Below are 23,877 nucleotides of genomic sequence, written 5' to 3'. Positions count from 1 at the left end.
TTTATTTTGTATGTATTTTTAGGAAGCTCTGCTTTCCTATTTTTGTTGTACTTTTTCAACCCTGGCTGTAGAGAGATATTATCTCTCCCTTTTGTCGAATTCTCTTCAGTAAAGACTATATTATTTTTTTGAAATTCATACGTTGTGGACTAACTTTGTTCCTCCTCTGCTCTTGGGCCACCAGTTGCTGACTTAGCTCATGTAGTAAGAACTACTGCTAACAACACCGTAGACCCGGGTTCGATCCCCACTCAGATCATTCCAGACACAACAGCATATAAGAGCCCATATGCTTTGTTTTTGCTCCTTAAGACACCCACATTGTATATTTCTACATTAAATTGTTAATATAGTGTATTTTGAAACTACATATCAGTGCATTGTGCAATGTAAACTAAAACGGCATAACTTTGTTTAGTTGCAGCGGTTTTGTTCCGTGCAACAGAAACGAGGTGTTGAAGTCTTTACGATTAGGTATCCAAATGTTTTTGGTTGCTCGCGTCACTTGCTCACTTAATGTTAGGCGTAGGGCTGCACGATTCGGGCAAATCAGGTGTGAATCACGATTTTTTTTGCTTAAAATCAAGATCACGATCTTTCTCACGATTCTGTAAATGTAAAATTAGGGTTAATATGATTAGTCTATTATTATTGTTAATTCTCAAACATATGGTAAACAATAATAATAATATTAGGTCTATGTGTAGCTCTACTGTTGCTTAAAATGCTCAATTTTGTGTTATGGTGGACTTGAACAGACTTTCAATATGTCCTGTTTGTTAATTCACCGTAAAATGATGACATCAGAATACAACTATTCATAATTATGAAGTTTAATTATTATGTTTAAGACGTGCTTGTCATTGACATCATTATTAGAGCATTATATTTCCATTTTTATATATATAGGCTAATGTAGTTATACTGACACAGTAAACTTTTATTTTCATGTACAACTCTGTGTGTTCGCTATGAAACAAAAAACACATCAAATGTTTGTCGTAATCACAACTCTAAAATGCGACATGATCATTTAAGATGATCTTTCTAGTGCGGCTCATGGCTGCTGTCACTGTGAGGAAAAAAACACACACATGCAAATCAAACCTCCCGCACGGCCCTCAAACGATCACTCTGTGCAACAAACTGAACGTTATTTACAACTTTATTACCTGTTATTCACAGCATATGCAGGTTGTGTTCACTAAAGTAGACGTCATTTGCGTGCACGCGTGTTCTCGGCAGTAAACAAACAGTGAGTCAGCTCACGTGCAATTTCACGACTGTGAATACGTCATAACATGAGGACAGAAATGACATTTTGGGCGAAATTATTCATTCATTCATTTTCTTGTCGGCTTAGTCCCTTTAATAATCCAGGGTCGCCACAGCAGAATGAACCGCCAACTTATCCAGTAAGTTTTTACGCAGCAGATGCCCTTCCAGCCGCAACCCATCTCTGGGAAACATCCACACACACATTCACACACTACGGACAATTTAGCCTACCCAGTTCACCTATACCGCATGTGTTTGGACTGTGGGGGAAACCGGAGCACCCGGAGGAAACCCACACGAAGGCAGGGAGAACATGCAAACTCCACACAGAAACGCCAACTGAGCTGAGGTCTGAACCAGCGACCTTCTTGCTGTGAGGCGACAGCACTACCTACTGCGCCACTGCCTTGCCAGGTGAAATAATACCTTTGAAATACAGTATGTGACACTTTTAACGCCATTTGAAGGTGTTCATGTTGCTGTGAAGACTTCTGCCGCTGCCTTTTCTTCTCTCCTGACTGAAATATGATTGGCTGAATCGTAGAAAAAGCTGAATTAGGATCGTGTGCAGGGTCGAATCGAGATTGTGATCTTTTTTCGATTAATTGTGCAGCCCTAGTCAGGTGTAACTCTCTGCACAGCCTTCAACTGCAACTCTTGCTGTATTGAACAGACTCATGTCACTTCATAGCTATAGCGGCCATTTCTCGACTGAACTAAATTTGCTTTTGATGTCTTGCTCACACTATTTGGGGGGCCGGAACAAATTTCCTCGGGGGCCGCCAATTGAATAGCTCTGCTCTATGGTTTCACTACATGTGGAGAGAGTCACATCACCTTCCCGCATTTGTCACAAATTACGTGACATCACCCGGAGGGCGGAGCTTGGTCGGATATACCCGGTCCAAACCAATTGATTTTTTATTTATTTATTTATTTTTTTGGTCCGAACCAATTGAGGAAAATAAATATATTTATGCTTTTTTTTGGAGTCAAACACTTTGGACAATACTTGAACAAAATTAAAGACTTTGTAAAAACTGGATTAAGACTTTTTAATACCTTTTAAGGGCCTTAATTTTCTCATAATTGATTTATCAACTTTTAAAACTTTTTAAGACCCAGCAGACACGCTGTTATAGAACATGGGTGGAATTTTCAGCAATGCATTATGGGTAATGTAGTTTATCTGTACAAATTCCACTACTAAACATGACTGAATTGATATAATGCAGACAGTTGGGTTAATCTAAATAATGCTAAACAAAGCTATTGTGTATTTTTATTTATTGCCGTGTCAGCAGTAATGGCTATTATTATAAAATTAAAACGTTTCACAATGCTTCACTTTATACAGCTCTATAAGCACCAAATAAATAAATACACTTTTAAAAACATACCGACAACCCAACAAAACCACTCCTTTTTTGATATCTCCACAGCTACCAGACACACCCCTTAATGCTGATTGGCTGTGATTGTTTATAGTATATAGCTCACTGCAGTTTGAACTGAGCTGATGGTTTTGTCATTGTAAAGCTCTGGGTCGAGTGTATATGCTGTGTTCAGGTGTGTGTACCTGCTCATGCTGTGTGATTCTGGCCGTCATCTGGCTGATCTCCTCCGAGCGCTCCTTGTCTCTGCTCTCCAGCTCTCGCAGATGCTTCTTCAGTTCGGGAACGGAGTCGGAGGTGAGTTTGAGTGGGACACTGAGGTCACGGATCTGACAGGACAGCTCTTCCTTCAGCTGCTGCAGGTGCTGGACCTCCGTCTCACTCTCCTGAACACACACACATATGCAAATACACAAGAACCGCATTATTTAATTCTGCTATGAATGTAAGAAAGCAGTCTTGGGATTTTTTGGATATTGTTCAAAAGTTATTAGCAATAACCCATTTTTCTTCATTTTTCCTGACCACTAGGTGGCACTGTACTGAAACTGAGCAGTCAACCTCAGATTATGGTTGTTAAGACACACACCAATTTTTGTCTGAGTATGCTAAAGCATTACAGACATATAGGATCCTATCATACACCCGGCGCAATAAGGTGCAAGACGTGTTTGGTGTGATTTGTTGCTATTTTCAGACCAGCACAGCCCTAATTTTCTTGTTTTGCACCACGTTGTTTAAATAGTAAATCCATTAGTGCCACCTTGTGGACTCAAGGGTCTATAAAGGAGGTGTGTTAAGGCAATGTTTACCGTTGAGTGACGTGGGAAGACCAGCCGCGGTTACAGTCTGTATGCGCATAATACGCGGTTATCACAGGTAATCCGTAATAGACACAATGGAGAAAACTTGCACCTCAGGCACGCTTGCGTCAGCATCGACAAGTATCGCTTTAACAGCCAAGAGGAGAGGAAAAGTTACCTCACAAACAGGCCAGGGGGTCAAATGTCCAAAGTGAGAGAGAGAGAGGCAGAGGTGGAGTTTTACAGCATTTCTCCCTAGTAGTGAAATAGCGGCTCGTGTGCTGTGCCTTCTTCAGTGTCAAAGAAAGACCTTCCAGCAAACTCACAAGCAGTTGAATTGTGCATAATTATCTACCTTTTAAATAGTAGGAGCGTTTTATTTTCTCGCCCTCACCTCCTTCGCCATAGTACTCTACTGCGACATCGTGCATGGGAGATAAATGACGTTAGTACGTAAAAACCAGTTATGATCTATTACTGAACCGATATCCAATTGTCCCCATCTGCATCGCAGTGCACCAAAGAAACAATTAATTTTGACACCCCTAATCTGCATCAGTATAATGTGATTATTATTAGCAGCATTATTTATTATCTGCAGATTTTTATATTTTTTTTAATAAACACCAGTGTAGATGTGTCCAGCTGTGGGGTTTTGGAGACGTCTGCATCAGCATATGGGGCATAAGAACAGGACGTGTGTTTGGATATAACTCAGTTCCCCTTCGGGGGGAACTTCAGCACTATAAGTGGATTTGATTGTAAAATCCACGCATTGGGAGGTTCGGTTCAGAAGCTACTCGTCTGAAAGAGTATTGAACGGGCCAATTAAGAATGAATTGGCAGCGCAAGCCTGCGCAGGTGAGCGGCATAAGCAATCAACTGAGTATATAAGCTCACCTGGCGCAGCAGACGCTATCCTTTTCGCTTCAGAGACTTTCTGATCGAGTCGATGAGGGTTCCTCCTGCTGTGACCAGCGATTCTGAGCGAACGAGAGAATTCTCCCGGTCCAGAGTGTGTACACGCAGTGGCAGACGGTCGAGCTGGGTTCTCCCTTGCCTGGCGTTCTTTGGGTCCGGTCCTCCAGAGTGGTGCGTATAAAGTTGCAAACTTCACAGAAAGAGCAACACAGTCGTGCAGCACGTCCTTATCAGGACGGCGCTCCGACTGTGCGTTTCTGGATGCGGTGGTTTCCTGTCCTCGGATGATGGGCGCGGGCACTGTGTTACATGTCTGGGGGTCCAGCATGTTAATGCGCTGCTCGCGGGCAGTTCATGTCGTCATTGCGATGCCATGACTGTTGCGCAAGATCGCGGTTAGCCTTTGCAAAAGGGTGAACCACCCCAGTTGTCCCCTGCTCTGCAGCGGGCACTCGGGCAGATCTGAGGGTTTCAGCGAGAGATAATCCGTCGCCCACGGGCCCGCGGACCTCCCGCTCCTCTAAGCGCTCCATCCAAGCTTCGGGCGGGGGAAGCGATCCGTCTAACAGATGGTAGCCCTTACGCCCGATGACACCGGAGACCAGATGTCCACCGCGGCATCGGAGGGTGGGCTTTCATTGTCCGATGATGATCCAGACCCGCTCGCCCCCTTCGGGCTGGTGAGCGCTGTCACTACGGATCCTGAAACGGACATGTTAGCCGTGCTTTCCCGGGCTGCTTCGGCCGTGGGTTGGAGATGGTTTATCCCCCAGCTCCGCGGCCGGACCGACTAGAGGGGCGTTCCCTTCTTCCCGGAGGTGCACAGTAGGCTCACGCGGTCTTGTAAAGCACTTTTTTCTGCTCGTGCTGCGTGTTCCTCCACCCTAACCACTCTTGACGGTGAAACAGCCAGGGGGTATGTGGCGATTCCTCAGGTTGAGTGCGCGATGGCGGTAAATCCGCGCGGCGCCTCTTCTTGGCGGGGTCCGCCTCGTCTCCCATCCAAAGCCTGTAAGTTATCTACCTCCCTCGGAGCTAGAGCTTACATAGCTGCGGGCCAGGCTGCTTCCGCCTTGCATGCGATAGCCACCTACCAGCGCTACCAAGCGCAGGCGCTGGCCGAGCTGCACGAGGGTGGGTCCAACCCAGGCTTACGAGCTTCGCACCGCCGCCGACTTAGCTCTTCGGACTACTGAGTCCGCTGCGTGTGCGTTGGGGAGGACGATGTCCACATTAGTGGTCCAGGAGCGCCACCCCTGGCTGATATGCGCAAAGTCGACAAAGTCCGCTTTCTTGACTTCCCCATATCCCCAGCCAGGTTCGGCGACACTGTCTGTGAATTCACCCAGGAATTCAAGGCGGTGAGAGAGCAGTTGGTGGGTGATGTCTTATCGGCGGTCCGTAGCCCGCTCCGCCCGCCGTGCCATTCATACCTGCTCCTCGCCGAAGGCGCCCGCCTACGAGAGCTGCTCCGCCCCCGCACACGCCTAAGGCGAAGCGAGCGCGTCGGGCACCTCGGAAGCAGGCAGCCCCCCTGCCCAGAACGCCGCTAAGTCCGGCAACGGACCGCGAAGCGCCCCTGGGACAGGCCATCTGGAGAAGAGGGAACTTGCTCTTTCCCCGCTGGAGGGCGGGGCCCCATTTCCAACGGCACTTTTTACTGCCATGAAAACATTATGAAAGGGCACTTTTCATTTCCCCAGATGTGACAGCCCGAAATCTGCCAGTCTGGGACGCTATGCTTTCTAGCTTGCAGATTCGGTGCGTTTCGCCAGTGGCTCACGAGCGCTGGGAGGACGGTCTCCTTTCTCCCACCCCTCGAGCCTCCCCTCCGGAGCTCGGGTTTGGAGTGAGAGCAAATATCTCACCTCCAGCTTTTCCGTGGGACCCGCGAGCTTCCCGGATCAGCACACCCACTCCGCGCTGCCCCACTGCTGGTACGTCAGCGATTGTAGCGATGAGTCCATTAGCGAGAGCTCTGCCTGCCTGGTTAGCGCGGGCCAGCTCTTCGCGGTGGCTCATACGCACAATCAGACTCGGCTATGCGATTCAGTTCGCGAAACGGCCCCCCAAGTCACGGGTGTGTATTCACCAGGGTCAGCCCCCTGTCCGCCCCTGTCTTGCGAGAGGAGATTGCTGTCCTCCTGGCGAAGGATGCAATCGAGCCGCTCCCTCCAGCCGAGATGGAGAGCGGGTTTTACAGCCCACGCTTCATCGTGCCCAAAAAGAGCGGTGGGTCACGGCCAATCCTAGATCTGCGCGTTTTGAGCCGCTGCCTGCACAAGCTGCCGTTCAGAATGCTCACGCAGAAGCGCATCCTCCGGTGCGTTCGTCCTCTGGGTTGGTCTGCAGCATTAGACCTGATGGACGCGTATTTCCATGTATCCACTCTTCCTCGCCACCGACAGTTTCTGCGGTTTGCGTTTGAAGGTCGAGCTTGGCAATACAAAGCCCTCCCCTTCGGGCTCTCTCTGTCTCCGCGGGTCCTCACCAAGCCCGCGGAGGGTGCCTCAGCGCCCCTTCGGCTCGCGGGCATCTGCATACTCAATTTCTTTACGACTGGCTGAATTGCCCTCTCTTTTGATTATGCACAGAGTTGATTATGCACAGAGACAAAGTGCTCTGGCACTTCCACCTGTGGGGGTTTCAGGTCAACCGAGAAAAGAGCAAACTCGCCCCCGTGCAGAGGATCTCTTCTCTCGGGCTGGAGCTGGACTCGGTCACCATGGCAGCGCGCCTCTCCGGAGAGCGCGCTCAGCTGATGCTGTACTGTCTGAGAGAGCTCGACAGTAAAATAGTGGTCCCACTGAAACAATTTCAGAGGCTCCTGGGGCATATGGCATCCGCAGCCGCTTCATGCCGCTCGGATTATTCTATATGAGACCACTTCAGCACTGGCTTCACGATCGAGTCCCCAGACGCGCATGGCACGCGCGCGCACACCGAGTCTCTGTTACTGCGCTGTGTCGCCGCGCCCTCAGCCCTTGGAGCGACCCCTCGTTCCTACAGGCCTGGGTGTCTCTAGAACAGGCGTCCAGTCTTGTTGTCGTTTCAGCAGACGCTTCCAACACGGGCTGGGGGGCTGTGCGTTGCGGGCATGCGGCTGCGGACCTGTGGAAAGGTACCCAGTTGCATTGGCATATCGCCTGGAGCTGTTGGCAGTGTTCCCCGCTCTCCACCGTTTTTTTCCCGGTGTTGGAGCGGCAACACGTGCTGGTCAGGACGGACAGTACGGCGGCGGTGGCGTATATCAGCCGTATAGGGGGTATGCGCTCTCGCCGCATGTCTCAGCTCGCCCGCCGTCTGCTCCTCTGGAGTCATCCGCGGCTGAAATCGCTGCACGCCATTCATATTCAGGCAAGCTCAACCGTGCAGCCGATGCGCTCTCACGGCAGCCTTGCGTCCTGGAGAATGGAGACTCCACCCCGAGTCTGTTCAGCTGATATGGGCGCGATTCGGGGAAGCCCAGATCGATCTGTTGCTTCCCCCGAGATCGCTCATTGCCAGTTGTTCTTTCCCTGACCGAGTGCTCTCGGCACGGATGCACTGGCTTACAGCTGGCCTCGGGGCACGCGCAATACGCGTTTCCCCCAGTGAGCCTGCTCGCGCAGTTACTGTGCATGGTCAGGGAGGACGAGGAACAGGTTGCTGGTTGCGCCCCTCTGGCTCAACCGGACCTGGATGTCAGAGCTCTCCCTCGCGATAGCCCTCCCCTGGCAGTCCCTTCGAGAGAGCACCTACTCTCTCAGGGACAGGGCACCACCTGGCACCCTCGCCGATCTTTGAAGAGATTTTTAGACGCGAGGAAGACTTAGGTAACCTCCGATTGCGGTGGCTAATACCGTCACTCGGGCTAGAGCCCCCTCCCCGAGCGCGCCTATGCCCTGACGTGAAGTCTATTCACTGAATGGTGTGTCTCTCGCTGAGAAGACCCCCGTAATTTGCCAGATCAGCGTTGTGCTTTCTTTACGCCGAGAGAAGTTGGAGAGCAGGCTGTCGCCCTCCACACTCAAGGTTACGTGGCTGCCATCTCCGCTCTCATAACGCGGTGGCTGGCAGCACCGTGGGAACGCATAACCTCATCATCCGGTTCCTCAGGGGCGTTAAGCGAATTAATCCACCCCGCCCCCTCTCATGCCCTCTTAGGATCTCACCCTCGCTACACAAGCCGCGTCAGATCCCTTCGATCCTCGACTCAGTATTTTCTGTCCCTGAAGACAGCTCTGCTGGTCGCGTTGATATCGATTAGAGGGTCGGGGACCCGGAGGCATTTTTCGGTCAGTGACTCGTGCCTGTAATTGGGCTGGCTTCTCTCACGTATGAGACCCCGCCCGCGATATGTGCCCAAGGTTCCTACCACTCCGTTTTAATACGAGGTAGTGAGCCTGCAAGCGCTGCCCTCGGAGGAGGCAGACCCAGCCCTTATTTATTGTCCAGTTCGCGTTTTGCGTATTATCCGGACCGCACTCAGAGTTTAGATCATCTGAGCAGCTCTTCGTCTGTTATAGCGGTCGGCAGCAGGGAAGTGCCGTACCGAAATAAGTTCCCACTAGATTGTGGATGCCTTTCTTTCACTATCAGAGCCGAGATGAGCCGCGTCCCCCGAGAGCGCGTGCGCACTCCACTCGGAGCTTCGCATCCTCTCGAGCGCGCGCACGCGGCGCCCCTCTAACAGACATCTGTAGAGCTGCGGGCTGGGTGACACCCAACACATTGCAAGGTTTTACAATCTGCGAGTGGAGCCGGTTTCCTCAAGGGTATTAGGTAACCCTTGGTGATTGAGGAAACAATTCGGTAGGGTGTTGAAACACGCTTGCTGTGCCATTTTCCCTAACACGGAGATACGTGCGCCTTTTTATCTGTCAGTAAAGTTCCCCGTCAGGTGAGCCCTGCAGATTCCTCCGTGGCCCCCAGCACTGACTCAGCGGAGGAGTCACTTGCTGGCCCACTACGTTGTAGGTCTGCCCGCTGGTCAGCCCGCGTTTTGGGTAAAGGTGCCTGCTATGCGTGGTCCCCACTAGGCGATCCCATATGCTTATTCAGCCACGGTTAAGTCCCCCCCCCCTGGGCGGACCCGTGTCTTCCCTCCCCGCTAACCACTCTTTTGCTATGCGTACTCCCCCTTTTTAGGGCTAGTCCATATGTAAATTCTGCCATCTATCCCCCCTTGGGTAACGGATGGCCTCCGCAGCGTCCTCCCTATCGGGATTGCACGCTTCCCAACGTACTGTCGTATTTTCCTAGAATTATCTAGATGCTCACGACTTCCCAAAAAATATATATAAATCCGTAAAACTTCTGTTGAAGTAGGATAAATTAGGGCCAGGGACACGTTGGAGGACCGCGCCCCCCATGATGTGGGTGCGTCACGCTTGCTTGACTATCTCCTCATCGGGGGTGTTGGTAAGGTGCAGTCATGATGGCGCTTTCAATGGGCTCCCAATGCGTGGATTTTACAATCAAATCCACTTATAGTGCTGAAGTTCCCCCCGAAGGGGAACGTTCGAGGTTACTAAAGTAACCCTTCGTTCCCCGAAGAGGGGAACGGAAGCACTATACTCCGTCGCCATAATGACTGTCCCTTAGCTGTTGAAAGTCTCTTCAGCTTAAAAAGGATAGCGTCTGCTGCGCCAGGTGAGCTTATATACTCAGTTGATTGCTTATGCCGCTCACCTGCGCAGGCTTGCGCTGCCAATTCATTCTTAATTGGCCCGTTCAATACTCTTTCAGACGAGTAGCTTCTGAACCGAACCTCCCAATGCGTTTACAATCAAATCCACTTATAGTGCTTCCGTTCCCCTCTTCGGGGAACGAAGGGTTACTTTAGTAACCTCGAACGTTTTCTGACCACACTTCATTATTATTGTTCATTTATTCCTCTGCCGGAGATTAGAACTGAATTATTGTGCTTAACAAAGGAAATTAAATATGTGGGCTAATGGAGTAAAGAGCAAAGAGAAAGTAAAGAGGCTGAATGGAGGAGGCTCGTTCTTTATCCTTGCGCTGCAGATGCTCTGTTTAACGGTTTTCTCACTAGTGAAGCGTTCAGTTTTTACACTCATACCAAAGTCCACCATGAAAATAGCAGATGCACCATGGAGCAACACAACTGACTCTCAAAGGGAATTAGAGATGTGACTCTGATTAGTTTAATGCAGGTTGTGCTCAAAACACAACCAGAACTCTAAAAGAGAATAAGCACAACCCTTTTAGACCATGCGTCATGGCACAGAGCGTATTCATCTGTCCTCAAAATAGCAAAAGTGGATTCAGACACGCCCTTATATGCGCTATTCACTTTAGACTTTGCGCCTAGATCATTAAAATAAAGCCCATGGTCTCATGTCCACTTCGTCAAACGCTTATTCGAGAAAAGTTTGTCTAATCAACCTCACTTTGCTCCCTTTTGTCTGCATGATCTGGTTTGACCTTCATAAAAATCAGAAGATTACGAAGAAGCAGGTTTTTTTAAAAGAAACACTGAAATGCAAGGAATGGTCTATGTTGATGATGGAAGATGATGTTGGTCATCTTGACAAAAACCAGCCCTTGCAGTTTAAAAGTTAATAGCATAAACATGAGAGAAATTATGAACAGGTGGTGGCGCTAATGAGATTCCAAATATGCCCTGGTTAATGATCAGATTCTCCTCTAACTGTGTGCCAAATGTCAAGAAGAAAGATTACAGCGGGGGCCTATACTCCTATGGTGACTGACCCCCATTTTGTGCAACAAATTAATACGTTTGCAAGTATACGAATGCATAAAGCAGACATTAATGAAAATAACTGACCTCTGACCTTGAATTTGCCAGAACAAAACTACCACATATTCTGGTATTTTACATTTCCTAATATAGTGCTGGAGGATTGCATGCATCTAAGCTCAAAAAACATTGAATATTGTTGGCATAAATATGTGTTTTAAACAAATTAAAATGATCTCGATGATGTTTGCATAAATCAGAGGCTTAAAGTCTCTAAGCCCCTCCCCCTTCCATAAGCCAGCTCTGCTCTGATTGGTCAGTCTGGTCTATCTGTCTAAAATGAAACACTCACTTCAGTGTTTGCAGGTCCCTGAAGGCGGGGATTATGCAAATGGTCTACTTTGAATATGTTGATGATGATTGGTCAAAATATTTGAAAACATGGAGACTTTTTAATGCGACTCAGAGCTGTCTTTCAAATAATACTGTCATTATGATGCAGACTGTTTATACTAAAGAACAACTGAAGGATGAGAAATATTTCTGAAAAACCCACATGACCTGCTTCTATAACATAGTCTGATGTAATGCAGACTTCTTCTGCTTATTTGGGACGTCTCGTTCAGTTTTGGTACAGAGGACAACAGGAGTACACAGACAGGAGCGCAGATGGTGGACACTTGCCCTTTGACCTCGGCTAGTACCTTGAGTGTCTTGCGAAGGGTGAATATTTCAGCGCCGAGCGTGGTGTTCTCATGGATCACTCTCTCCTTCTGCTCACGCTCATTATCAGCATGTGTCAGAGCCTGGGTCAGTTCACTGTCAAACCTGCACACACACACACACACACACACACACACACACACACACACACACACACACACACACACACACGCACACGCACACACGCCAAATGCATATTCAGTCAGAGGCGAGTGAGGTGTTGAATATTAATGAGCTGTATGCAGATGAGATTATGATTAAGTAAGGTTTAGGATATTGCATTGTGTAATACAGTCTTTCATGCAGCAAGCATCGGATAATGATACTTTACTTTGTCACCAAAAGCCTGTTTCATAGGTTTAGGCTGCTTTCACACCTGTAGATCGATTATTTTGTACCAAAACAGGGATTAAAAATGCTACAATGTTTATTTTTGTTCTTGATGTGGTTCACTTTCACACAGCAAAGTTTCTAAACCACCCAAACCAGTTCATGTGCATGAGTAAACTCTCCTCACACTGGTCAAAGTTTCAAGGTTTATTTTTTTATTGGGATTCTGCTCAGCTGTCATACTTTGTTGTTTTAATTTATGGTGATGAGTAGGTCCACACGGGCGCAGAATTCCGCAGATTTTTAGTCCGCCATTGATTCTGTTTATTTACTAGTGTAAATGTGTGTAAAATTACATTTATTCAATTTTAAAATGTATTTTAGTAATTTTATTAACTAATAAAAAATATTTAAATGATTTATTTACAATATAGTTTGCACAATAATATTTTCTGTCTTTTAGTAGATATATGTATTATATGAGAGACTTGCTTTGTTTACCAAATAAGTTGATCTAATTGGATTTGCATTGTAAACATTAAATACAAGTTTAAAAGGTATTACTTTTCATTTCATATAATAAAGTGTTAGTTTTGAAAATCATTCCACATAAATCTGCAGAAATTAACCAAAATTCTCTGCAGAAATAGCAAAAGAACGTCCGCAGATTTGGTCTGGCCCTAATGATGAGCAATAAGACATTATAAGTGAAAAAGGTACACTTTAATTTTAAATAGTGACACCCACAAACGATGTCACCAAATATAAGGTCCGACTTTCTCATACCAGACTCATTTCAGTTGTCAAGTTGTCAATCTATTGCCCGTCATGTGTTGTAACATTTAATTAGTTATTTTAAAATAAGAATAAGACTAGGCTTGTGCATTAATATGGTAATATGGTAAACCCTGGGATCTAAAAATAGCAACGGTGTCAGATCCAATACCGTTATAAAAACAATGCACTTATATAGGAGACAAGGATTAAATATTAAATATTGATTATTTAATGCTTAAAAATGCGTGTGCGTGAATGTCATCATGGGACAGTGCAGAAGAGAGAAAGAGAGGTGAGGGAAGATAGTGAGTCGCGCACCAAGTGACCTGCTCTCGAATAACCTCTGCAGTTTGGCAGTATTTCGTGTTTGACCGAACGAGGAGACATGGTAAATACGAACTAGAGGTCTGCATTCCTGTGGCTGTACCGCTGGACCCGACCATATTTCTTGCAGTGCAGGAATAAATTTCCGAATAAATCGAGCGAGCGAGCACGAGCGCTTCCGCGTTGATGCTGTTTATGTGTGTGTGTGTGAATGAGAGAGAGCATGGTGCTGTGTGTCCCTTGTTTGGTTGTGTGTGTGTGTGTGTATGAGAATGAGAGAGAGTGTGGTGCTGTGTGTCTATGTGTGTGTGTGTTTATACAGACAGAGCTCAGATCTCTAATACCAACAAGACGATTTGCAAATTGTGCAACAAACAGTTGACCGCGAACCTAAGGTCGCATATACAGTGTTGTAAAATGTGCGTGTCCTTTAAGGGGTGGGGCTGCAGTGTTTTGTGTGTGTGTGAAGCGAAGAGAGAGAGACTGAAAAGAGGAGCGGTTTTTCGCAATGGGACTGTTTTTAGTGATGTTCACTCTTTGGAGACTGATTTTGTTGTACCACACGGAGAGTGATAAACGATTGGACCAAGTCTGAGCCTTGCATCATAAATGTTTTTATTATGCACAGTAATACCGTATACCGAGGTAAAATAGGGAGGATTGACAGTATCAAAATTTGGATACCGCCTAAGCCTAAATAAGACACTTAATAACTTTGTTTTCATTATTAATTTCATTTTCATTTCATTTCATTTTCTTGTCGGCTTAGTTCCTTTATTAATCCGGGGTCGCCCCAGCGGAATGAACCGCCAACTTATCCAGCAAGTTTTTACGCAGCAGATGCCCTTCCAGCCGCAACCCATCTCTGGGAAACATCCACACACACATTCACACACTACGGACAATTTAGCCTACCCAGTTCCCCTGTACTGCATGTCTTTGGACTGTGGGGGAAGCCGGAGCACCCGGAGGAAACCCACAAGAATGCAGGGAGAACATGCAAACTCCACAAAGAAACGCCAACTGAGCCGAGGCTCGAACCAGTGACCCAGCTGTAAGGCGACAGCACTACCTACTGTGCCACTGCATCGCCCATTTTTAATTTTGAGCAAAAAATTTGGCTAGAATTCTGAAACGCAGGTATGCTGATGAAGTAAAGCTGAAGTGAATCGCTGTAATTCATGTTAAAAACATGTTAAACTTGTGAAACTCACTCTTGATCACATTTGATGACGATTGATGATCCTAGCGAACTGAACAGACCTTTTATTCCCGGTTGCATTGCGCTCGTCTTCTCTTGTTGACATGATTATACACGTGACTACCGGGACATGCTACGCAGCTGTCAATTAATATTGGTGGGCGGGGAACCACACTCCTACATCAAGTTGCGGTCGGTCTGAAAACCACTCCAATTGGTCCACCGTTTTGATGTTGTTAAATTGAAAAAAAAAAGGACTGGGTGTGTTTATATCACCCTAATATGACCGCCTATACACTATACCAACACATATGTCTGTCCAAACAGCTTGAAAAGTAGATTTTTCACCATAGGTGCCCTTTAAGCATTTGGTAATTTAATCATTGAATATTTATTTATATTAATCATTAGTAATCATTTATTCATGGTAATCATACTAATATATATATATATATATATATATATATATATATATATATATATATATATATATATATATATATATATATATATATATATATATATATATATATATATGTGTGTGTGTAGGGTTGTAACAATATACTGGTATGACGGTCTACCACGATTTGAACGTGCACGATTATCATACCATGAACAATCGCATATCAATCGCCCGCGGCTAAAAATAAGTATTGCTCTTAAATGTTTAATAACTTTTGATCCGCTGATCCGATTCATACAATTCAAAGATTGGCATAAAGAAGAGAATCTCAGCTTTCCAGTGATGTATCACATAACATTCGCGGACTTTCAGAGGCTCCGGAATCAGTGCGGTTACGTCATCAAAATTTGACAACGCTGATTTGACAAAGAAACGCTCGTCACTGTGTCTCCGGACAAACCAGACATGATACATTGATGCATTGTCCCTCCTCCATGCCCAGATTGGTTCAAACCCGCTATATCACAACCAATAAGCATAGGTTTCGCTTTTGTTTGTGGACCAACAGTGAGCTTTTTGAACAACACGGAATGAGAGATAGTCATACATTTCTGCGCGGCTAAATAAAACGCAAAAAAAAAGTTTTGCATGAAATAATTCTCATACTAAGTACTTTTGCATGCAAAGCAGCACAGAAACATGACAAAACAGTGACACAGCAAAGACGAACTGCTGCTCTTGCTGTTTTCAAAAGACAAATGAAGGTGCAGCTGTTTGTCTGCATTGCAGACAACCATATCCAAATCCATATCCACAGACAACCATATCCATGCTGGCACATAAAACCTAAGGATGTTCCATATTGAATCTAGTTTCGTTATGTAACTATTTATAGTATAGTAAATATTTATATCTATTTTTTACTGAGGATTTGCACCATGTATATTTGGACTTCGACACATTATTTATTATTTTTTTATTTGTTCATTGTACAAGTGGACACATTCTCTCACCTCAGCGGTCAAGATTAAGTCCTGAAAATCTTAACATGCTTACATTTCTTCATCACAACCTAGACTGAAAAAAACAACGCTTTAAATACATGTTTACAGACATAAACTTGGTATTGCACTTTTGGTCTCCCATTTATCCTGCTTATAAGGAAGGACAGTTTAAGTTTATTTTTGTCTAATCTTAAAAGACCTTGCTTGTTTATTCCTTCTAATTTAATTTATTAAAATGGGAGATTTTTCAGTTTATTTTTATAAAAGACTTCTATAGTTCTATTAAAATGGTTCTTTCAAAAGTTTGTTGAAATAAAACCTTTGTTCAGTCAGAAAACGTGTTCTTATTCTTTTCAGGGTCTTTGCTATGAGAATTACTATTTAATACCGTATACCGCGAAACCGTCAAACCGTGGTATTGTTTTAGACGATTATCATACCGTAAAAAATTCATACCATTACAACCCTATGTGTGTGTGTGTGTGTGTTTATAAAACATGTATGCAGATGAGCCAGACCTCCTCTGCTTCCTGTCCAGCTCGTGAGCACGGCTCTGCAGGCTGTCAGTGAGCACGCGGGCATCCTGTAGGTCAGAGGTCAGCCGTCTGCAATGGCGCTTCAGCTCTGTCACTGTGCGTTTGGACTGATCCAGCTGAGACTGCAGATCCTGGACCTGCCACACGGGGGAGACACAGACACATGATCACACTGGGTTACTGAGTGCAGTGTGCAGGACAATAATAAACATCTCTCATATCTACATTTAGCTCTTACAGTTTTCTCAACTGCTTTGGCACATTTTTCGAACACACTCTTAACATTCGCTAAACTCTGAGTTTTTGCTGGAACTCCACAACTTTACTGCATGTCTGCAAAATGTAATTACTCACAACATTTCATTCATGCTTCAAAACCTAGTCATGGTGTCTGTAATTTGGCCACCAAAACCAACCACACCGCTCAAAATGATTAGCTGTTTTTCACCATGACGGTCAACCACGGATATTATTCATGCCCGTAGCCAGGGGGGGTTCGGGTGGTTCGAACGAACCACCCCCCACAGCCAAAAGGTCCAGAATTTGTCCTTTTAATTATTTTATGTAATTTAATATTATATAATATATTTATTATATAATTAATATAATATATTTATAATCAATATATATACTGTAATAAAGTGTAATTTTAAATGACTCTGGCCGGTAATTCGAGTCCCATAGAGCCTCAAAGCCACAATAATGTGACGCGAGTCACGTGACATAACCCACTGAACGGTCACATTTGAAGGTTTGATGCGACATCGCATCAACTCGAGTTACACTGTTGGTCGAAAAGAGCAAGAAGGCAGAAAAGGCAGGCAGCGGCGTCATTATCGCAAAATATTGAACATATGTTCATAAAGACTGACAAACAGGTATGGGACTTACTTCCTAACAGATGAAAATCTGCCCCTGAGGTTCTAGGCTAACTGGCCGCATTAGCTGGGATGTCCTGTATATTTATTGACTTGTCCAGTACATGACCTCCCTTTCCCTATTTCTGACATTTTTTAAATAACTGCCCGATTTACCAGCCAAAACCAGCTAAAACCAGCTTGACCAGCCTGGTTTAAGCTGGACTCCCAGCTTGGCTAGGCTGGTCAAGCTGGTTTTAGCTGGTCATCTCCCAGCCTGACCAGCTAAGACCAGGCTGGAAATGGCTGGAAACCAGCCTGGAAATGGCCAAAACCCCTCTAAAACCAGCCTGGTCGACCAGCTAAAACCAGCCAACCAGCTTAGGCTGGTTTAAGCTGGATTTTTCAGCAGGGAGAGTAACATTGGTAATTGATGTCAAGTGTAACTGATACAATTTAAATGATACAAATAACTGACGCATGACCGGGGCCAGACGGAAACTGCGGACGTTTTTTGCTATTTCTGCGGAGAATTTTGGTAAAAATCTGCAGATTTCTGCGGAATTATTTTGGGAGTATCCAGCAGAGTATCATAACTTACACCTTAAAGAGCCCATATTATGGGTTTTTGAAAATTCCCCTCCATGTAGTGTGTAACACAGCTCTAAGTGAAGTGAAGTATCCAGCTAAGGCTTAAATCTGTAAGAGTACAGTGTTTAAAACTGTTGATTCATCTATAAAAGAGTCGAATCATAGTGCTTCAAACGAGTCGCCTTGATACCGAGTCATTAGGTGTTTCGCCATGACGTACGAACGAAACCAAGTTATTCACATGTACGCGCAAACCCGGGAGATTTCAAACCTGAGGCCCCGCCCTCTGACGCAGAAACCCAGACACACACACACACACACACAAACACACACACACAAACATGCCGGTCGATTGAAGTCACACTGCAGATGGATATTATTGAGTCTCTACCCAAAGATGAAACCTCAACATTATAGCCAAGCAGTTGGAAACTACTGGAAACTACATGCTACAAAGAATACTTCATCTGCATTTGTTAAAGGAAGGATCAGTAAAGAGTAACTTACTGATGGACGTCAGGATTAGTTTCTTCCTCCATTTCTCAAGTGTAAGTATGTGCGATTAAAGTTGCCTCGTTGACTCTAGCTTGCAAATGTATTTAGTTGTGATTTGTTACTTGTAACCGCGTGTACTGTATCAGGTTAACTGGTTATATTCTCTTATCGCGTGCAAAGTCACGTTAAAAACGCGACGCGTGCTGCTTTGTTTATGGAGCTCCGTGGAGGAGTAGTGTGTGTGTGCGCGTGCGGTGTCATCCGGAGGTATATGTGTGTGTTTGTGTGTGTGTGTGTGTGTGTGTGCGCGCGCGTTGTCATCCAGAGGTGTGTGTGTTTTTGTGTGTGTGTGTGTGCGCGCGCACGCGCAAGGACGAGGGCAATGTGTGTGTGTGTGTGTGTCTCTGTGTCTGTGAAAAGAGCAGAGTGAGACAAGCTATTTGATCTCCTCTACCAATCGCAACAGACTGTCATCGGTCCAATCGGCGCAGATTAGCTTCGCGCTAAGGAGGGGTTTGGGAACAAATGAATCACTGGACGATTCATACGGGAGTCGCTGGGATAATTAGGTAAAAATAAATGCAGATTATAAGACCACGAATGTGTTTTTTGACCTTGCATGCATATTAAACTGTTGTTGGAAACCCTTACAACCAAGATATGACCCTATTTCATGTATAATATGGGCTCTTTAATATATTAAATTAACAGTTTTAAATTACTGAATAAAAACTGAATAAATTCAGATTTACACATTTACTCAAGTAAATAAACAGAATTAATAATGGGCTAAAAATCGGCAGAAATCTGCGGAAAATCTGTGGAAAATCTGCGGAATTCTGCGCGCGCAGATTCCGTGTGGGCCTACGCATGACTGATCAGTGAGTTTAGTAGTTTCATGGTAAATGGTTATAACAATTCAGAATTTATATGTGTTAATAAGAGAGTACAGAGTGTATAAGCATTTGAAGACTCCATTGTTGTAAAAAGAGAACAAAACTGTATGTTTGATAAAATGAAACATGATTTGAGAGGATACTATTACATTACATGAGTTGTGAGGCTATGTTTGCTAAAATATGACTGTTAATAAACAGATGCTACTAAGCTGTGCCTGGGGAAATATGGAGCTAGATTTGTTTCTTTATTATTCAATCAAAAATATTTAGCTTTAAAGAAAAATTAAGTATGTAGTAATTAAAAAATTAAAGATTTCAAATAAAAAAACATGTTTAATTTAAAAACTTATGTTAATGATAACAAAAATGTAATGGGCGTGGCCAACCTGTGACCTCAATCAAGATGACCAATAGAATAAGGTGTTTCATAAGATCCCGCCCACTGAGCTGCAGTTTTCAACTCGCAAAACTTTTCAACTCAAAAGCAAAGATTTTAGATCCGCAAAAATGAAACGAAACCGAAAGCAAAATGAATGAGCACACAATGAATTAATCTGGTGGTAACTGCATAAAATGGCAATAGTTTATTTTTTTGCAGTGTGATTTTTTTTAAATAAACGTTTTTTATTATTTGAAATCTTTTATTTTTTAATTACATTGTACCTAGTTTTTGTCAAAAACTTCATATGTTTGTTTGAATAATAAAGACACAAAATTAACCCTGGCATTCATGGGTTCAAAACTTTTCAACTCGTTTATTTTTTGCAATCCAAAATATTTTATTATCATTGACATAAGTTTTTAAATTAAACGTGTTTTTTATTTGAAATCTTAAATTTTTTAATTACTACATACTTAATTTTTCTTTAAAACTAAATATTTTTGATTGAATAATAAAGAAACAAATCTAGCTCCATAGTTTGCAGCTAGAAGAGCATCCTCTGCGTAAAACATATGCTGGATAAGTTGGGGTTCATTGTACTGTGGCGACCCCTGATGAATAAAGAGACTAACTCAAAGGAAAATGAACGAATGAAATTTAATACAGCATATCAAACAATGTGACAATCTGTGGACTTTCTATTTATTTTATATCTGTAAAATAGCTTTTAGAAAGTGTCTTACTGTCTGTGTGGACATTTTAGAAATTTAGATTGTTTTACATTGACATTTTAGATTGTTTCTAAACTCCACACTCACAATATTTCCTGAATTACAGTGAAAGCGATGAGGCGCAGATGCTGTGGGTTTTTTTTTTTAACCCACACAGAGAGCGTCATGTGATGAGATGGACAGCGCAATAATACTTTAAATGAACCCAGTATTATCATCTCAAACATATTAAAGAACTGATACTTTTACAACAAATTTCCAAAACATTTTGGGTTTATTTATTTTCCAAAACTTTCAGGTTTGTCAAAATTCCACGACTCTTCCATGTTTTCCAGGACCGTATGAATCCCGGTTTAAGATCATAATGACCGTAATAATGAACAGACCTTCGTCTCCAGCAGCTGCCGGCCTTCTTTCTCTCCCTCCAGTCTTTCCTCCGTCTGCCGCAAACGCCTGCGCAGAAACTCCACCTCCGTCTGCGCACACTCCAGCTGCAGCTGCAGTTCACTCTCTGCGCACACACACACACCGAAACACTCTACATAAGTGCTCCTCCAGCATGTCTGCCTGCATCTCTATGAAGTGAAATCTGTGTCAATATTTCACACACAAATCCAGCATTTTGCAAACCAACAGGATCTGCTTTGCAAAAAAATCACTCGAGTCACGACCGAACAGAAAACACTTTGCAAAAACAAAAGTCAGTTAGAAAAAAACCCGGTGGTGTTAACAAATAAACATGTTGTGTTTTACAAATATAGATCATATTTCATTAATTCAGACAATCTATCTGCATGTAACTGCATGCAGCCCTTGAACAAACACCAAATCTAGTGCAAACAGCTGAATGCCTGTGGATTTTCTCAAAAATGCATTCAGGTAGATTCTCTCACAGATGCAACCACACACATGCATTCAGTCAATTTCTCACAAACGCATCCAAACTGATTTTCTCACAAATGCATTGATTACTATTTTCTCACAAATGCACCCATTCAGGTTTTCTCACAAATGCATCTACACTAATTTTCTCACCAAAGCCTGGTTTATACTTCTGCGTCAAGTGACCGGCGTAACCCATGGCGCATGCAATGCGCGTAGCTGTGCATTTACACTTCTGCGCGCTGTCTCTGTTGGTCTGCATTAACACTTCCCAAACGCTAGTTGGCAGTGAGGTGTAAATGTTCCTCTGTGTCGAGTTTCTTCGCTACTTTTTGCTTTTCCTGAACACTTCCGGGATGTACAAGTGGCTCAAACTCGCTCATTTTGAGGCAGGAACCGGCGGACGTGCAATAACTTTAACTATGAGGTAAACACAAAACAAAACTTTCCATCCGGAGCTCCTTCACGGGACTCCACACTTGTAAACAATCGCACCATCAGACTCGCACCATTCGCGCGGCTCTCGGTCCCGCCCAGACTCGTCAGTGCTACAAAGCACAGAGCTTGCGCTACGCGTCGTTGCGACGTGTAGTTACATTTTTTGAGAGGTGCACGTCAGCGAAGGGCTATGCATCAGCGCCGTAGCATTTGACGCCGCCGTTTGACGCAGAAGTATAAATCAGCCTAAACGCATCCAGACGGATTTTCTCACAAATGCATTGATTACGATTTTCTCACAAACGCACCAATTCAGGTTCTCTCACAAATGCATTCACACAGATTTTCTCACAAATACACCTGGGCCATTTCCTCCATCAAGAGAGCAGACTGTTTGTTTGTGAGTCGAGTGACTCTTTGCAAAGCAGATCCTGTTTGTTTGCAAAACGCTGCATTTGTTTGTGTAATATTGGCACAAATTTCACTCCCTCCATCTCCGCTAAAGTCTGTCCTACCTGTGGCCACTCCGCAGAGAGCTTCTTTATTCTTTACTTTCTGCTTTTCCTCCTCTAACTGCCTCTCCAGGGCCTCCAAAGACACTTTACTCTGCTCCACACGACTCTGAGAACAAACACACACAACAGACTTAGCAGACCCTCCTGTCAAATCCTGTTTTTATATGTGTGCAGTAGTGCTTGTTATAAACGATGTATCTGTGCACGTCATTATTTCAAAAAAGTTATTTTGCCTCATAAACTTTCATCAAATACTAGAACGCTTCCTCCCCCTCAACACAACTTTCTTTTCATTCCTGATCACATGGAATCCCTTTAGGCTGGGGCTCTCAGTCCTTTAGGGCAGCGACATCAGTAAGTTAGGCCAGGGCTACGAGTCAATTAGAGCAGGAATATCGGTAATTTAGGCTGGGGCTCTCAGTCCTTTAGGGCAGGGATATCGGTAAGTTAAGCAAGGGCTTTAAGTCATTTAGAGCAGGAAAATCTGTCATTTAGGCCAGGGCTATCAGTCGCTTAAAGCAGGAATATCGGTAATTTAGGCCAGAGCTTCAGTACTTTAGGGTGGGCCTTACAGTCCTTTAGGCCAGGGCTATCAGTCCTTTAGGGCGGGGCTATCAGTCCTTTAGGGCAGGTATATCTGTAATTTGGGCCAGGACTATCAGTTCTTTAGGGCAGGGATATCAGTCCTTTAGGGCAGGACTATCAGTCCTTTAGGGCAGGGATATCAGTAATTCAGGCTGGGGCTATCAGTACTATAGGCCAGGACTATCAGTCCTTTAGGGCAGGGATATCAGTCCTTTAGGGCGGGACTATCAGTCCTTTAGGGCGGGGCTATCAGTCCTTTAGGGCGGGGCTATCAGTATTTAGGGCGGGGATATCGGTAATTAAGACTGGGGCTATCAGTCCTTTAGGGCGAGGATATCTGTAATTTAGGCCAGGACTATCAGTCTTTTAGGGCGGGGCTATCAGTAATTTAGGGCAGAAATATCAGTAGTTTAGAGCGGGGATATCAGTCCTTTAGGGCAGCAATATCAGTAATTTTGGCCAGGGCTAAGAGTCATTTAGAGCAGGAATATCGGTAATTTAGGCTGGGGCTCTCAGTCCTTTAGGGCAGGGATATCGGTAAGTTAAGCAAGGGCTTTAAGTCATTTAGAGCAGGAAAATCGGTAATTTAGGTCAGGGCTATCAGTCGCTTAAAGCAGGGATATCAGTAATTTAGGCTGGGGCTATCAGTCCTTTAGAGCAGGGATATCAGTAATTTATGCCAGGGCTATCATTCCTTCAAGGCGGGGCTATCAGTCCTTAGGATATCGGTAACTTCAGCCAAGGCTATAAGTCCTTTAGGCTGGGGCTCTTAGTTCTTTAGGGCAGGGACATCAGCAATTTAGGCCGGGGCTATCAGTCCTTTAGAGGAGGGATTTTGGTAATTTAGGCCAGAGCTGCAGTACTTTAGGGTGGGGCTTACAGTCCTTTAGGGCGGGGCAATCAGTCCTTTAGGCCAAGGCTATCAGTCCTTTAGAGCGGGGCTATCAGTCCTTTAGGGTGGGGCAATCCATCCTTTAGAGCGAGGCTATCAGTCCTTTATTGCGGGGATATCGGTAATTTAGGCCAGAGCTTCAGTACTTTAGGGTGGGGCTTACAGTCCTTTAGGCCAGGGCTATCAGTCCTTTAGGGCGGGGCTATCAGT

At 44.6% G+C, this 23,877-nt stretch overlaps 1 protein-coding gene across 6 annotated transcripts in view; it reads right to left on the bottom strand.

Moving 5' to 3' along the window:
* The window catches only part of myo18b (myosin XVIIIB), a 673,005-nt gene that overhangs the window by 600,435 nt on the left and 48,693 nt on the right, over positions 1–23,877 (bottom strand). For all 6 annotated transcript variants that reach the window (XR_012386577.1, XM_073915215.1, XM_073915216.1 and 3 more), the window contains exons 27-31: positions 22,191–22,296; positions 20,742–20,866; positions 16,383–16,537; positions 11,807–11,930; positions 2,858–3,058 (exon numbers count right to left, since the gene is read on the bottom strand). Coding sequence is in view for 5 of the 6 variants with exons in the window: in XM_073915215.1 (XP_073771316.1) it covers positions 2,858–3,058; positions 11,807–11,930; positions 16,383–16,537; positions 20,742–20,866; positions 22,191–22,296 (711 nt within the window). In the remaining variant the exon portion in view is untranslated. The remainder of the gene's footprint in view (positions 1–2,857; positions 3,059–11,806; positions 11,931–16,382; positions 16,538–20,741; positions 20,867–22,190; positions 22,297–23,877) is intronic.

The sequence above is a fragment of the Danio rerio genome, chromosome 10, assembly GCF_049306965.1.
Source record: "Danio rerio strain Tuebingen ecotype United States chromosome 10, GRCz12tu, whole genome shotgun sequence".
Taxonomy (NCBI): domain Eukaryota; kingdom Metazoa; phylum Chordata; class Actinopteri; order Cypriniformes; family Danionidae; genus Danio; species Danio rerio.
Note: the sequence above shows the minus strand (reverse complement) of the source record. Positions and strands in the feature narration are given on the sequence as shown.